Genomic DNA, 16,619 nt, shown 5'->3' with positions numbered 1-16,619 from the left:
TATAAAACTCTGAAAAAAAGACAAAATAAACATAATTATATATTTTGGACCATAAATGCTAGAATTCTCAAATAGACATAATTTATACCTCGGCCTGAAGAATTTATACATACACACACACATATATGTAAGCAAAAGTAAAAACTAATGCAAAACAAATAGCTGTTCATTCCTTGAGTTTATAAAGAGCTGGAGCTGAGACCTAGATAGACAGCGCTGTGAGAAGGCAGAGGCTTCAAAAGCAGATTCAGTGGAGAGCAGTTAGGCCAATGTCATTACTCAGTGCGAATGTGCCTCGGGTCCTATGTCCAATTCCTAGAACTTCGCATTTTTAAAAATTTTCTCAATAAGTAGAATTTTAACTTCATTTTTTTTAATTATTTTAAATTTTATAAGTGTATGTAAGCGCATCCATGTCGTGCAATGTCAGAAGAGGGTGTTGAATCCCTTGGAACTTGAGTTACAGACAGTTGTTAGCCACCATGTAGGTGGTGGAAATCAAACACTGGTCCTCTGCAAGAGCAGCCAGTGATTTTAACCACTGAGGCATCTCTCCAGCCCATTTCATTTTTTAAACAAGAATTTTTAAATGAAGCTTCTACACTTAAGCAATATAGACAGTTTTATCTGTAGGCCTTGGGATCCTGATAAATGTCAAGGAACTTAGCTGAAAATGTATCATTTTTTCCATATTTACCAAGAGACAATCATAATTCAGATTTGTAGATGGCAATGCTGGATTTTGTTTGTTGTTTTAAAGTAGATTAATCATAGTCCCTGTTTTCAAAGCTCAAGCTCAGAGAGGAAATAGTTACACAGTTGAGATAGGAGCTAAAGAGCAACAGAGCGAGGGGTTGTGAGAAAGAGTGACTGAAACCGAAGAAGCAGGGCCTCTCTGATAAAGGAGTCCATTAGCTAACATCCGAAGGATGAGCTCTTGCCTGCCATGCCAAGAACACGGCACAAGCAGAGGTAAGCTTAACATAGCTGAGGACTTAAAAGACTTGTGCTTAGAGGAAACAAAGAAGTGTGCAAGGATCAGCATGCACAACTTACAGATCAAAAGAAAGTCTACAAATTTTATTTTCATTATCACACCCTATTTATAAGGAATAATTATGGAGAAAAAGAGGACTTGAGAAAGGGTGGGAAGAAAACCAGCAGCTGACACAGGTGCATTCAGCTTCCAGACCATATTAAGAGTTTGAAGACGTAAAGGTCAGACAGTAACTTGCAGATTTTGCTCTAGATTGCCTTACTTGCAGAATTCATACAAGTAAGGTTCCAGTTAAAAACAGAATTTCAACCTCTGACTAGAGCATCCAGGATGATTTCTCTCTGAATGTGAGCATGATCATCAAAGGGAAAGAAGGAACCCTCCACATGTTAAAATACTCAGACAAATCTAGGTGAGACCTGTTATGGGTTAGCATCTGAAATGCCCAGGTTCATACTTTGAGTGCCTGGCACTATCTTCAGGCCCTCTTCTGGCCTCCTTCGGCATTGTACATATATTCAAGTAAAACAGTCAAACACATAAAATAAGAAAATAAAAAGACAAAAACAACTGCTATATAATTGCTCTGATCTATATGTTGAAGTTTTTCAAGAAATAAATGACATAAAAGCCACCAAAAAAAGTTTTAAAAATCATGCAACATATGCAAAAACCCTTTAAAGTCTTCAGGCCAACCTCTATTCATGCTCCAGGTGGTAACCAACCCTCCCAGACAGACAACAATACTCTTTATGCCGCTACAATGATGATTACCTTCTGTGGCATTTTCATGCACAAATAAACTCTTCTCAAGGAAAGAGACTATCTTACTAACCTTCATCTCTCAACCTTTCTCTAGTATTACGTTTGACATATTAGATATTCAGTTCATTTTATTGAAGAAACAAATGTTTCAAACATTATATAAATAATTCACCATCACTTGTGTACTTTAGTATTAGCCTCAATGTCTATAACATGAAACACATGTAGGTAATTACTGACAGTAAAGTGTGATAACAAGATGATTCTTCTAGTGTGAACAGGAAGCCATTCCAATATTCAAGTTTTTTTTAGGTAAGTCAGGTAGGATACTGTAGAGAGAAAGTGAAACAACTTTAAAAGTAACAATAAGGGCTATTGTCAAAAAATATTCAAGGACCAGCAATGCTGAGCGCTACCTCTCACATGGAGCCATGTGCCAGCAGTGCTCTACCACACACACACGACAGCAGCAAGCAAACAGGATCTTGACCACACCCTCACTCCACAGATGAATTATGAAACAGTATGGTCAACTCACCTGCTTTAAAACCCACTGTAAAGCCTTTGAAAAATAATCTCCAATCCAATTTTCAAGATTACTTCTGCATTCAGCAGGCTGATTCCTCAGCCAAGATTTTACCAGAGAATTAATATCTGTCTCTTCATCACTGAAAAGGATTAACACAAACACACCAGATACTTAGGAAGAAACTGTCAATTTACTTCAGATTTAACTTGTACCAATAGACATAATTCTTGCCATATCCTGATCTCCTAGCACACAGCGCTGCCACTGGTTACTTTGTGCCTTTATGTCACAGAAGACGCAGGAGCACATTATTCTTTATCTACAAGTTTTCATCTGGCCTATTCCCAGAGAAACGCTCAGCAAACATCAGGAGAAATAAATGAAACCTAAACTAACAGGTCCAAGCTAGACCACCTGGCAGTCTAAGAGTGTCAGTTCAATTTTACACAATCCTACACATTCCTCATGCCTCTCCCAGCCAATGCCTGTGTCAGCAAGTATATTACTTGATGTTCTCTGCAGGACTCTGTGACTGCTAAACATTGACAGCATGCCACCTATGGTGCTGTGCTCCTTTCTCTCCCCTACTGTAGGGTATGTTCCAGAAAGACAACTCTCTGTAAATGTCAATTTCACACCTCTCTTGCTGTCTTTTCTACAGTGCCTAAATTAACATCAAATATACCACAGATATGCAATAAGATTTAAAATTTTACCTATAAGCTTGTCTTTTATAACAATTTTCTCAGATTATGATATACAGTAAATGATCAATTTATATAAAAACAATAATGAAACTATATGCCAAAAGCTAAATTTTAAGTTTATTGTTTAAAGAATGTCATACATGAGTATTATATTTGCATTATTTCCACCCCTCCCATTCCCATGTCTCTCCGCCCATGCCCTGAGTCCATGTAGTGGTGCGCATGTGTACATGTGTTTAGGCTGCCCACTTAGGATCTGGCTGCTTCTCAGGGAGCTGGTCCCAGGAAAAAACTGACCATCCCTCCCTCCCTCAGCATTCACTGACTACCTGCAGTAAGGTCTTCATCTTGTGAGATCCCCATGAGCTTTTCCCCGTCCAAGCTGGCATGTCAACTGGTTTTCTCATTATGAAGATCTAGTTAGGCTACCATACTGTGGAGAGGTCACAGGTATAGCTTCTCTCTCATGTCTAGATATCCACTGACTAACAGCAGGTGTCATATCCCTCTGGCTCTTAAAATCTCTCCACCCCCACCCCCCACCTCTTGCAGGTGTTCCTTCCCTAATCCTCAGGTGAAGAGGTTGCATTGTAGATGTGTCACTTAGGGCTGGGCACTCACAGTCACTTATTCTCTGCATTTGACCAGTTGTGGAACTTTACAATAGTCTCTGTCTGTTGCAAAAAGAAGCTTCTTTGATGAGTGGCTATTTCTAATAATTAAACTTCATATTATCAATTACAGTCATGATTAATTTAATGCAAATGTTTCCTATAGTACTGTCAGGGAAATAAGTAATTAAATAATTTTAAGACATACTTCAAACCAAAGAGACTCCAGCCATTTGTCATCCACAACCTAAAATGCCTCAAATAGTCCCGAAACTCAAGTACTTTAGAGGCTTGATGAATAACAAATTCTAAACATAAATTCAAAACATAAAATAAAACTCATTTTGGAGGAAATGAAACTGGCTCAAGTGTCCATGCTCTAGTATTGACTATGTATGTGATACCTAAAACTGATTATTAGGGCTGGAGAGATGGCTCAGAGGTTAAGAGCACTGATTGCTCTTGCAAAGGACCCAGGTTCAGATTCTAGCACCCACATGGCGGCTGACAACTGCCTTGCAGCTTCAGTTCCGGGGGAATGTGACACCCTCTTCTGTCCTGTGTGGGCATTACACACATGGGTATACACATCTACACAGGCAAAACACACACATAGAATAAAAATGAAATAATCAAAAAATATTAAAAAATAAAACTGGTTATTGCTCATTTTTACTTTCTAAGTCAATTCTAAGTGAACCATAGAACTAAGACAATTTTTAGTAAAGAGCTTGTAAAGTACAAAGGTTGCCAGCCAGGACCTACTATACCTGGATTAGTCCTAGTGAAGTGAAGATTCCATCACTAAAACTTGCCACTGGACTTTAAATAAATGCTAGTGCTTAAAGAGTAAAAAAAGTTTATAGCATGTGTACTTCTCTGAATTCAATCATAACATTTCAAATTTTTTAAGAAAAAATTGAGTACTTGCTATTTCTCTTAATGAAAACATTATTCAAATTTTTAGAGCTAAATTGCTAAAAATGATTTAACTGCAATAAAACAGAAAATCTTAAAAGCCAACTCAAAAAGTTAATCATAAATAGGCAAAATAAACAACTATAAAATCAAACCAATAAAGACTATTCTAATATACATATAACAATGACCTGTGGCTTACCTAAGAAATATCATTCCCATCCTAGATATTGTGGCTGGTGATGCACAACTTAAATCATGAGTTTCAAATACAAAGTTAACATTTGGACCAAACTGAATCCTTTCTCCACTGGGCATAGTGAGCAGCCGGTTATCATCCAGAACAGAATTCAGAGACTCTATCCATTCTGGGTCAATATCACCATCACAGACGATCCATGAGCTAACATCTGTTTCCAAATCACAAAAGTGGAGACTTTAAAAATTCATACATAAACATGTACATGCACAAACGTATACAAAGACATCTGGTATATGCCAGATGCTGTAGCTGTTAAACATAAGGAATAAACTACCTTATTATTTATAACTGATTTCCAGACCAAAGACCAAAGTTGAGTAAGCTTAAAATTGTCATGGGAAGTAGTGCTACAGATGTGGTGGAGAACCCATGGGCAGTCCTGCCTGTGCAGCCAAAGCCCAGTCACAATTCATGGAGTCCTGCCCTAGTTATCTCTAAACACACAGATTTGGTGATGTCCGTTTCCAGACCAGTGATGGATGAGATGGATATTTCTGTTTCCATGAGAAACTGCTAAGAAAGCTTCAGACTTTTGTCTTCTACCATGTCATGAAAATACGTAAATGCTGGCTATGGAATGTCTCTTTTAGAGAATGCAGGAAACTCAATTTTCAGTGTCCTAAATGAGAAACAAAACATTTACTACTATTTTTTTCAGTGTGTTGAAAGACGACTTGAATGAGGTAGGGGAATATGACCAGGTTGTGAAAACAGGTTTTAATACTCTGCCTAAAATGAGCAGTTCAAATTGTACTTAGACTTTTGAAAAAATTAAAGGATCAAAACATCAGCAGTAAGAACATGGGAAAAGTAGCATATGATCTTTAATGGCTCAGACTTCTGAATATTTCATCCACTACCATAAATGAACAACTTCTAATTATATTAAGACTTGATAAAAAAGTCATCTATTCTGATTCTGATGAAAAAAAATTATCTTCAAAACCAAGTCTAGAAAATTTAGAGCAGGAAATCTATTGCTTTACCATTCCAATTTCAAAGTTATTCGAACCAACAATTTAATGGTGTTCAGTGATACCATTAGGTACTTTATAGTCACATATAAGCCTTAATAAGAACAACTTTATAAAGATTATATGATTCTCCAAGAGTTAAGTAAAATAATGAGACCAACCTTGAGGTTCACGAACTACTTGGCGAGCACTATTTGTCAAAACACCATCAGACCATTCTCTTGTATCCATGTCAATATGGCCTAATAATTGATGCCTAGGCATAGCTTTAGGGTTCATAGTATATTGTTTTACTACTTTGCCAACTTTACAAAGTGCTGCCCTTAACATTCTCCAGAGGGTAGATTTGCCAGCACCACTTGGACCAACGATAACAACTCCCATCCGCTGGCATAACTGTTCATACAATTCTAAAGCCTTCTTGATCTGGTAGGAAAGAAATATGTTCATATGTGAGTCATAATACTCAATCCCAGTTCTGGTTTCATTCTGCAAACACCTATTAGAAACATGTAAATTCATCTTAGATCTCTCCAGTAGAAGATAAAACTTCAGACCACTAACTAAATAAATCTGAATAGTATTTGTCTTTTAAAGACAGGGTGCTTTTCACAAATTTGAAAATATATATCCTTTATTTTCCTCAATCATATGTTTATTCAAATACAATACATGACTTTATTAAGTTGCTAATTCATATTCTACTTCTCTCCAACAAAATTTGGAAGGAAACGTTCATTTTTGAATAATAATCCGTGCTACATAAAGAGACTCTCTAAGAATAATTTCTACTAGGCAATTACCAAAGTGTAAACTAGATCATACTGTAATCAATAAGCAAAAGTACATACAATATATCTATTACGACGAGATACTGTCATGAGCAGCAGGGATAAAATGTGGAGCAAAAACATACATGGATGCTAACTCTCATGGAGATTACATCTGGTGGGCAAAAATCAATACTAACTAAATACATAATATTTAATATGCATGTATAACAGAAGTAATGAAACAACATAGGAAGAGGTCCTAATCAGAAGCTGAAGAGCCAAGAAGCTTTCCTGAGCAGGCAACGTTAAAGGAGTAGGATGAAAACTAAATCGCAAGATAACTAGTAAGGGTCATTACTAAGGGCTGAGAAGGAAAAAGCACTGATACATTACAAAACATTCCAGACAGTTACCTGACTGGGTATGATTTCATAACTGGCCTCCTCAAAGACTTGCTGTAAGGCAGTACTGAGTTCATTGTACTCTACTTCCTTAAAGTCAATTCCAGGAAAGACATCTTTAATCAGTGCATCAAAGCGGGTGCAGTCAGTAAATGTCAACTTTGACATTGTATTAAGCCTCAATGCTTGGACCACAATATGACTTTCATTAGCTACAGAAAAAGTTTGGTTTGAAAATTGTTTTTAATCAACTAAATCAAAAACATATTTTACATTAAATATACTCTTGGCATGCATTAGAAATCATTAAATGACAAGATAAACACATTTAAAGGTAGTAAACCATGATAACTGACACACTTCTCTCTTTTTTTTAAAATTTGCATTTATTCATATTAATGTGTATGACTGTTTTGTCTGCATGTTTTAAATGTACCCATGCATGTAATGTTCACAGAGGCCAGAAGAGGGCATTGGATCCCCTGGAACTGGAGTTATAGATGATTGTTAGCTGACATGCAAGTGCTGAGAACCAAACCCAGGTCCTCTACAAGAGAACTAAGTGTTCTTAACCACTGAGCAACTCTCCAGCCCCTTTTCTATCTTTTGATTGCTTACAACAAGTATCATTGATTATGAACTCCATAGGATTTGAATCCCAGTGTAGCAGACTTTAGCATTTGTGTAATACTTTACCTTTTACGTCATATGATCCCAAAATACTAGAGCAGGTTACAAATGATTGCTATCATTACTTCAGTTTTACATATGGGGACATTAAGTCTGAGATTCAAATTCAAGTACACCCATTCTACATTAAAGTATCTCTCCAAAAATACCCACAATTTACAAAGTTTATGTCCTAAAATAACACACTAAACAGAAACCTTTGGTAACTCTGATTTAATTGATTCACAAACCCATTCTTAGACTAAATACAAATACTAGCATCATCACGATATTTTTCTTTTTCAGGATATAAGGGTCTAAGGTATAAAAATAGACAAAGGCAAAGCAACGGTATTTGGCCTGGTACTTCCCCCAGAGCTGCTCAAAACCACTGTGTTTGAATACATATAATGCAGCTTGGCTTCCCTGAGTTTATTTCAAGCACTAATCATAATCCATTTTTATTTACTACAGGTGTAATTTGAATGTTTCTTCATCAAAATCATGAAAAATATAAAGTAGTTGTTTAAGCTTTTCTCAAAACAACTATCCAATCCTTTCATGTGCCAACCTAGTAAGAGAGCCCCAGCAATTTACTCTTTTAAGATGTATACTTTGACCACTTAAAACACAGATTGGTAGTGTCATGCAATCCTTTTGCTATTCTGTCCCTTACTGAAACAGTGTCTTAATTTTTTATACCACCCTGAAGATGACGAAAATGCAGGCTTCCTAGAAGCCATGTGTTCATGCACATGGGAAACCGTATCTTTTAAATCTGAAAAACTGTTGTGTATGTGAGCAAAGTATGAATGCACATTGACAAAAACAGCTTAATAAGTACATAAATGAGGAAGGAGAACCACCAGACTGAGAGGCAGAGCTTAACCCTGGCCGCCTCACTTCACAGGTGACCTTGATTTCACATGCGCACAGCCAGGAAGCAGGAACAGGGAAATGAGTGTCCAGTAGAGGATGGGCCCACACAGCTTCAGCAAGGGATCGAAGACAACATTCCAAGCTGATGTCAGCAGTGGCCATGGACCTGCACTACAATGTGATCGGCAGAGCACCTTGCCTGGGCCTTCTTTCCTTTAAAAGCCCAGTGTAATCACAACATATTATCTTCATCTTTTAGAATAAAAAAAAATCTCAATGCGTTTCTAATGTTTCCATTAAGACTGAATAAAGTTTCATGCTCCACTGAACCTAATTAGAAGCTTTGACCTAATTAGAAGCTTTGAGGGAAGTGTTCTGCAACCTGTGATTTTAAAAGACACCAGTTGATTTTTTTCCCCTTGGGTTGTAAAGATTGTTCTGTTTGTCTTGACACAGGATCCTCGTTTCCCAGGCTGGCCTGGAACTCACTCAAAGTAGTCAGAGTAGCCCAGACTGGCCTTGAACCTACTATTCTCTGTGTCCACCTCCTGAATTCTGGGATTACAGGTAGACATCACCATATCTAGTCTCACTAGGTAATTCTAATCAACATTAAGTTTAAAAGCAAGTGGATTTGACTATTCTTTTACATGTCACAATGACTTCATAATTAATGTGTGCTTAAATTTTCTTATAGGGCATCAGGTTAAAGCTATAGAAAATCAGGATAATATCTGAACTTTATTTTTAAAATAATATAATCAAATTGCTTCATTAATTGGGAAAATGTACCATACTAATGTAAGGTGTTAATGACCAGCAAAAACTAACTTGGCAAAATTTACAGAAATTGTTTACTTTGAATCTACAACCTTCTATAACAGAAACTATTTCAATTCAAGCTGATTTTAATGAGGTGTTATGATGGGAGTACTCAAGCATACCATCCTGTTTAGTGCCATTCTTCTTCAGCTGTCGGAGAAGATTCCCACTCCCTCTCAGAACTGTCTTCAAAGCTCTCAGCCCCCAATCGTAATGCTGCTGAGGTGTCAAAAGTTCCCTGAAGTCAAGATGTGGAAAGCTTAATTTCTGTATGAAATTCTTTTCATTATCACATCCAAAGAGACATAGAATAGCATTACTGATGCACAGACATTGATATTTATTTTCTACTCATCTATACAAGAGAATCAATCAGAAAACAAGTACTCAAGCAAGCTACTGAAGAAAGAGCTCACAGAGCAAACCCGTCATAGCAATTATGCTATTAAGATGCTAAGTGGCAATCCCTCCTAAAACCTATGATAACCCAGCTTGCTTTCTCACTTCTAATACTGCCTAGGTCCCAAATATCTATTAAGAGATATAAATCAGAACTCTGGGTTGTCCAATAAACTAAAAAGTAATACCTTTCACTAAACTAAAACATGGAAGTACGTATAGTGTCTAAGGGGCCGGCTAGAATCATTAGCTAGAACACTACAATATAAATACTTAATGTATTGTCAAATTAATGACAAGAAAATTAATCATTTTGATAAAGATTTTATTCAAAGTAAAATCTTTCACTCTGCATTTTGAGTATAATAAAAAGACCAACAGAAAACCACTGCAAACACTGGGAAAATAGGAAATGAAAACACCATCGTTAGAAACACAAAATGTGAAGAACTGAAAGCAGAAGCACCCACCTCGACAGGTTGAAAAGAGAGACCAATTTTCTTCCCAACTCCTTAGCATCTTTGAAACCTTCTGAATACAGAATCACTTCTCCAATGAGTTCATTGTCTGGACGAGACATAGCCACTGGTCTGAAAAGCTGCTTAAGGTTATCTGGAAGTTTCTGTCTTCCTCCATAACCTTTTCCAGCAGGATTCATGGTGATAAAAATTCCAGAATTAGAATTTATTTCTACCTGAAACATTAATTTAGAATTCAAGCATCAAAGATTTGAAATTATATTCTGCCAAGGGAATTTTTATGTGACATATTTCTATACATAGGGCAAACGTCTTAGCAAACAGCAACCCCCAATACTCTAGGCATATCCTAATGTAATAAGCACCTTAAAAACCCACTGCTTTAAGCAGTGGATTCCTTCATAGTTGGTCTTTCAAGACTGAATGTTTAAGAGGGGATAATTCATATGAAAGTCTATTTACTTACAGTGTGTGTTTGACATTCATGTCAAACAATGATGAAAATATATGCTTTCAGAATTAGGCACATCTGGATTCAGATCAAGGATCCCTACACATTTACTAATAAATCTTGGTTTCTTCATCCATAAAGTAGGAAACTGATAGCAGCACTTCCTTCAAAAGGCTGAACCAAACACTAAGAGACAATGCATTTAGCTCTACATGCAAGGTGATGGTGATGGTTAATCACCTTCGAGCCACTTCCTAGGTGAACAGGCTCATCCCACAGTCACAGATTAGCAACTGCAGTGCTGAGAGAACTGGTTCTAGGGCACATCCCCTACCTCTTTGCCAAGCAGCTCACATACAGGTCTGTGATTCTTCAAGGCATCCTGAATGGTCTGTATTTGCATAGACACTGCTGAGAGGACAGCTTCTTCCAATCGATTAAATTCATCGAAGCAACCCCAGGCCCCACACTTTACCAAGCCAACAAATATTCGGCCCATTGACTTCACATCAATGCCCTTAAAAAAATAACAAAAATAATTTTCATTAAAAATTATCAAAAATCAGTGCTGGAGAGATGGCTCGGCAGTTAAGAGCACTGACTGCTCTTGCAGAGAACTTGAGTTCGAATCGTAGTACCAACAAGGTGATTAACAATCATCTATAACTACAGTTACAGGGGAACAGATACTCTTCTGACCTCCCATGTACTGTGTAATACATGACATGGGTGCACTTACACACATGCAGGCAATACACTCATACACTATAAAATAAACAATGCATGCCTGTATCTCTACACTCAGAGGCTGGGACTGTAATGATGAATACCAGGACAGTCTGGGCTACATAGAGAGACCCAGTGTCAAGGAAAGCCTAGGACAGGGTTGGAGGGGTGGACCAGGAACACCACACACACTAAGAAGCTACTCTTTCAGGGCAGTTGCAAGGGAAGTATTTTCACTAGGACACAGAATGAGCAAATATAATATTTCATTTTAGTTGTTCCTTAACTCAGAGTACAAATCTTATACAAAATGTTCTGAAAACATTAAATGTATTTAGGATTTTTCCTTTCCAATTCAGTATTGTCTTTACTGAAAACATTTGTCTTCAATGTAACACAAACCTTCATTCTGCATTTAAAAATATTTCTTCACAATACTTCTCCTTAGCAAAGTTTTAGACCTATACTATGTACAACTCCTCTATGCTTTGTCAAATAAATTCTGTGTTCAGGTGATTTAAAAGTAGAATGATTCAGGCTGGGCATGGTGGATCCAGCACTCGGGAGGCAGAGGCAGGTGGATCTCTGTGAGTTCCAAGGCCAGCCAGGTCTACATAGTGAGTTCCAGGACAGCTGGGGCTACAGAGAGACACTGGCTCAAAAAGACAAAAAAAAAAAAAAAAAAACGTAGAATGATTCGAAACCTGAATGTGATGATATGATACATTTGTAACCCTGGGAACCAAGGGGCTGAGGGAGGAGGAGAGGCAACAGAGTAACACATCACAGTCAACCAACCAAAGGAATGACTTTTAACAGAGTGTTTCATATGTATGTACATGAAAAACAATGCAAACATTTAACATAATATATTTGGGAATTATTTTTTGTACCTCATCACAATTAAAAACTAAGACTTGTCTTCCAAGAAGTCCCCCTAATGCCTTTACTGATTCCGTCTTTCCAGTTCCAGCAGGTCCATAAGGATTTCCTCCAAGGCCCATCTTCATGGCTTGCGTGAGAGTGAGGTAGCATTTGTCTGTCAGTGGCGTGTAAACCAGCTTGGGAGCGTTCCCCTACGTACATAGGGAAGCATGACATCAGTGCGCTCTTGTCCTACTCCACAAACACTGCATTTACAAACGTAATATGCTAGCTGAGCTAAAAAGCTACATATGCAACAAAAAGATTTACTTTTTTAACAAAAGCATCCAAAATTTTTCTTAGTGAAAGGCACTTTGAAAAGCATGAACTGAAATGAAATGTAGCCGTTTCTCAGGCATGTGATTCATTGTAGTTTGAAATACTTAACCAGTGCTAACTTTCCAAATAGTCTCTCTCAGTCTTGGTAATGGCACCAAGATAATGTGAAGACAAACAAATCCAAAACTGCATTGTTATACAGCATATATTCCACTTCATATTTTTAATTCATGCTTATTTCCTGAGACCTTGAAGTGAAAATAATCCTTAAAATTTTTGTTAAATTAATTAATTTAACAAATAAGTCTCAAAATGTCTACTAGACGATAGGAAAAATACAACCCAATTCTTTCAGCTATTTATAGGATTTGGGTCTAAAAATGCATTCCCTTTGTAAGTGTCCACTAGCTATTCTTGCAACATTAGTCTGATGACTAATTCATTATGATAGAAAGGGGCGGAGAGGATTCAACTGGATTTTTTTAGAACAAGCTACGTGAACTAGATTTTTTATACTTTATCTTACAAACCGAAAACATTTAGCAAACATATTCTAGCATATTTGCAATTGCTATAACCTTGTATAAGGAAGCACAGACTAAATTGCTTCTACTGAAATTGTCCGCATACAATTCTCCTTGGATTAAAGATAAGTTAAAATTCAATACAAATGCCAATCAATGGAAAGGGACATTTTAGAGAACTCACAGCAGAACACTGGGATGTCAATAATTTTGTAAGTAGAATAATGTGTTTATTATATTACACTGTGTAAATTCTGATGCAAAAGAACAGGGTAAAACTTTTTTAAAAAAATAGTAAAATGGAAATAATTATGTCTTCCAAAAGCAATTTCCTTCGGGTAATTTCTACCTAGAAAAGTCAAGTATTCTGCACATCAAGTCCTCCTACCTGGTATTCGTAAGTGTACTGAAGTTCGGAATCCACCATCTGAACATAACACATATAGTCACTTTTCATATAAAATCGAACTTGTTTCTTCCAAGCCCAGTCTTCAATTGTGTGAACTTGAACTTGGTTTAATTGCTTCACAACATCAATATTATGAATAATGTCAAGGATTAGTGCTTTAAGTTTAAGTTCCAGAATGCCTGATTCTATACATAAAGAAAGGAAACAATGTTAGACTACGAGTCATGTACTCTGCAGTTATGCTGTATAAGTGAGGGCTGAAAGGAGATTTCAAGCGCCATTTGAAGCTATAATAAAACAAGTCATGCAAAGCAAAAAGACAACATAAATAAGAAAAATCATAAAAATTAAGGCATGGAAATTCAGTAAGAGGGGCTCAAAGGAGTAAGCACACACTTTCTTTCTCTCCCTCTAAACACAGTGAAAACTCTGCACTGAACGGCTATCTGGGACTCTGAAAAGTAAGGAACAGCAAACCAGGGAAGAGGACCGGCTAGAACAGTCAGCGTGCCAGGCGGAACATTATAGCATTTTTTTTTCCTTTCCTCTTTTGGTCTCTCCAGTCCACAAGCCAATAGGAAATTTACATCATTTTCTTTTTCTTTTCTTCTTGGGTATCCCCAATTCTGGACCCAGTACAGTCAGAAACAGAGTGGTGCAGAAAGAGAAGTCTAAAAGGCCTTTAGCTCATGTTTGAGAAACTGGAAAGGTCTCCTAATGTCTCACTGTTCTGACAATCAGGACCCAGAGGTGTGAAACTCTTGAGAGAAGGACATCTTCCTCTATGATCAGAGGAACTGGGTGCCCAGGAGAAAAGGGCTAGCCCTGTGGTTCTTTTCCCTCTCTCTGCCTCCCCTCAACGGGCCCAGTAAATACATGAGTTCACAAAGAGTACAAAAGACAATAAATACATGAAAACTCAACTTCCTGGCCAAAGGTCCAGAAGGGAAGCAGAGACATATGGGAAAGTCCAGGGAGGAGGACACTGGAACTTGTTTATTAACTCCATGCTGTGTATTAAGCAATCCCATTCTAGGATTATAAGCCAGACACTTCGAAAACTGAAAACTGACCATTGCCAGGTACACATGTAGATCAGACTCCAAAAGCACTGTGCAGAGTTAAAAACAGAAACTGGCATTGGAGCCCTAACCCAGAGAAGCTATGCCTGACGACACTTACTAAAAGAAAAATATCAGCTTTCCTCTGAGGATTTAAATAAGACCCATATTTTCATAACACAATACAAAATGTCAAGGACACAATTCACAATTATTAAGCATGCAAAGAACCAAAAAAAATCTGAACCCACGTAAGAAAAGATAATTAACAGGTACCAGTAGTAAGATGAAGATGTTAGAAAAGACTATAAAAGACTTTTTGAAAGCACTATTTTAAAAGTGCTCACCAAAGCTGAGTGTGATGGTGCACGCCTATAATCCCAGAACTCAGGAGGGGGAGGCAGAAGAATCAAGAGATCAAAGTCAGCTCAACTATAGAAAAGTGAGATAAAACGAATTACTACTAGGACCAGTACTTTGCATGCCACATTGACTTTTATTCATGGATCTCTTACTAAAAAAAAAAAAAAAAAAAAAAGAAATGCTCCAAAAACTAATGATCACTTTTAAAAGGAAAGTCAACAAAAAAAGTAAAACTGTGAAAAACAAAATGGAAATTTTATGACTGAAAACTACAAAATTATTTTTTTCTAGCTTCACAAATTAAAAAAAAATACATTAAGTTTTTAGAAATTTCACACAATGTACTTTGATCATCTTTATGCCCCTTCCTCCTCCTAACAAACCTACCGTCATCTGTCCACCCCCTCCCAATTTCGTGTCTTCTTTTTTTACATAACCTTTTTAAATCACTGAATCGACTCAATATTAAAGTGGAAAGAAACGAAGAAAATGGCTGTGGATTTGATGCTGGAACAACAGAGACCATCCACTCTGAACAGAGAGGAACAAAAGTATTTTTATACAGTTGAACAAAACTTAAGACACTTACAGATGAATGCCTAAAGATCTAATGCTCACCTCATGGAAAGCTCAAAAGGATAAAAGAAAATACATGATATGAAAAAAGAAAAACTAATGACCAAAACTTCCCCAAATATCTGTGGGATAAATATAAACCTGTAGAGCCAAGCTCGGAGAACCCCAAAGAGAGTAAGTGCAAAGAAATCCATGGCCAGAAACATGATAATTAAACTCTTGAAAGATAAATACAAAGATTAAGTCATGAATACTGACAAAATACAATGATTATGAACATGTTACTTATACAAGACAATGATTCAAATGATTGTACACCATATCAGAAAACACAGGAGTCAAAATAGAGTGGATGATATTTTAAAATGCTGAGTGAACTACCAGCCACGACAACCAGTGAAACACCCGTCAGGAGCTGAGGTGAAAAGGACACACTAAAGGAAGCTCTTCAGCAGAGAGAAAATGGTACCAGATAGAAGCCTGGAATATCCGGACTGAAGGAAAGGCCACAGAATGGTAAACATTTAGTCTTACAGCTAGATCAGTCTTTTCCTCTCAACTCTTAAAATACGCTTGAGAGTTAAAAACAAAAATTATAATCTCATGGAGTGTTGACTGCATATGAGTGTAATGTGAAGACAAACCACAAAAGGGGTGAAGGAACACATGTGGGGTAAAGATGGCACATTCTGTTTCAAGTAGGACCTTACTGATGATTCTAAGTACAACATAAAAAGTTAAGTATGTTGTAATTCACACTCATCAAAACTACATGGATGGATGGGTGGTTTGGTGAATGGACACAGCACACACAATAGATGACTTAAGACAGAACAATGTTCAAACAGCTCTAATGCTGGCAGAAAATGGAGCGCAGTTTGCATACCAGCATTTCCTGGGTCCTCAGAACCGGTATCAACATTGGTATAGTGTTCTAACTTATTGACAAGCTGTGTTTCAATATGATGAAGACTATGATCTTTGATGGCATTTTCTATATCTTCAGTAAATTTAATCTGCTCTGCTAAGCATAGTATCTATGAAATAAAGAGAAAAATTATTCTTAACTAGATAACATACTGTTAATGCTTATTTGTCTTGTGAACATGTATGTGAACTAC

The 16,619-nt window shown here is 37.0% G+C and overlaps 1 protein-coding gene across 2 annotated transcripts in view; it reads right to left on the bottom strand.

Moving 5' to 3' along the window:
* The window catches only part of Dync2h1 (dynein cytoplasmic 2 heavy chain 1), a 273,560-nt gene that overhangs the window by 201,338 nt on the left and 55,603 nt on the right, over window positions 1-16,619 (bottom strand). For both annotated transcript variants that reach the window (XM_008829984.3, XM_008829990.3), the window contains exons 31-40: window positions 16,385-16,535; window positions 13,478-13,683; window positions 12,256-12,438; window positions 10,971-11,153; window positions 10,177-10,400; window positions 9,430-9,545; window positions 6,950-7,149; window positions 5,925-6,189; window positions 4,730-4,937; window positions 2,301-2,430 (exon numbers count right to left, since the gene is read on the bottom strand). In XM_008829984.3, the coding sequence (XP_008828206.1) occupies window positions 2,301-2,430; window positions 4,730-4,937; window positions 5,925-6,189; window positions 6,950-7,149; window positions 9,430-9,545; window positions 10,177-10,400; window positions 10,971-11,153; window positions 12,256-12,438; window positions 13,478-13,683; window positions 16,385-16,535 (1,866 nt within the window). The remainder of the gene's footprint in view (window positions 1-2,300; window positions 2,431-4,729; window positions 4,938-5,924; window positions 6,190-6,949; window positions 7,150-9,429; window positions 9,546-10,176; window positions 10,401-10,970; window positions 11,154-12,255; window positions 12,439-13,477; window positions 13,684-16,384; window positions 16,536-16,619) is intronic.

Source organism: Nannospalax galili, unplaced genomic scaffold (genome assembly GCF_000622305.1).
Source record: "Nannospalax galili isolate Female #2095 unplaced genomic scaffold, S.galili_v1.0 scaffold1750, whole genome shotgun sequence".
NCBI classification, from domain to species: Eukaryota; Metazoa; Chordata; class Mammalia; order Rodentia; family Spalacidae; genus Nannospalax; species Nannospalax galili.
The sequence above is the reverse complement of the archived record's forward strand: the minus strand, read 5'-3'. Positions and strand labels throughout refer to the sequence as shown.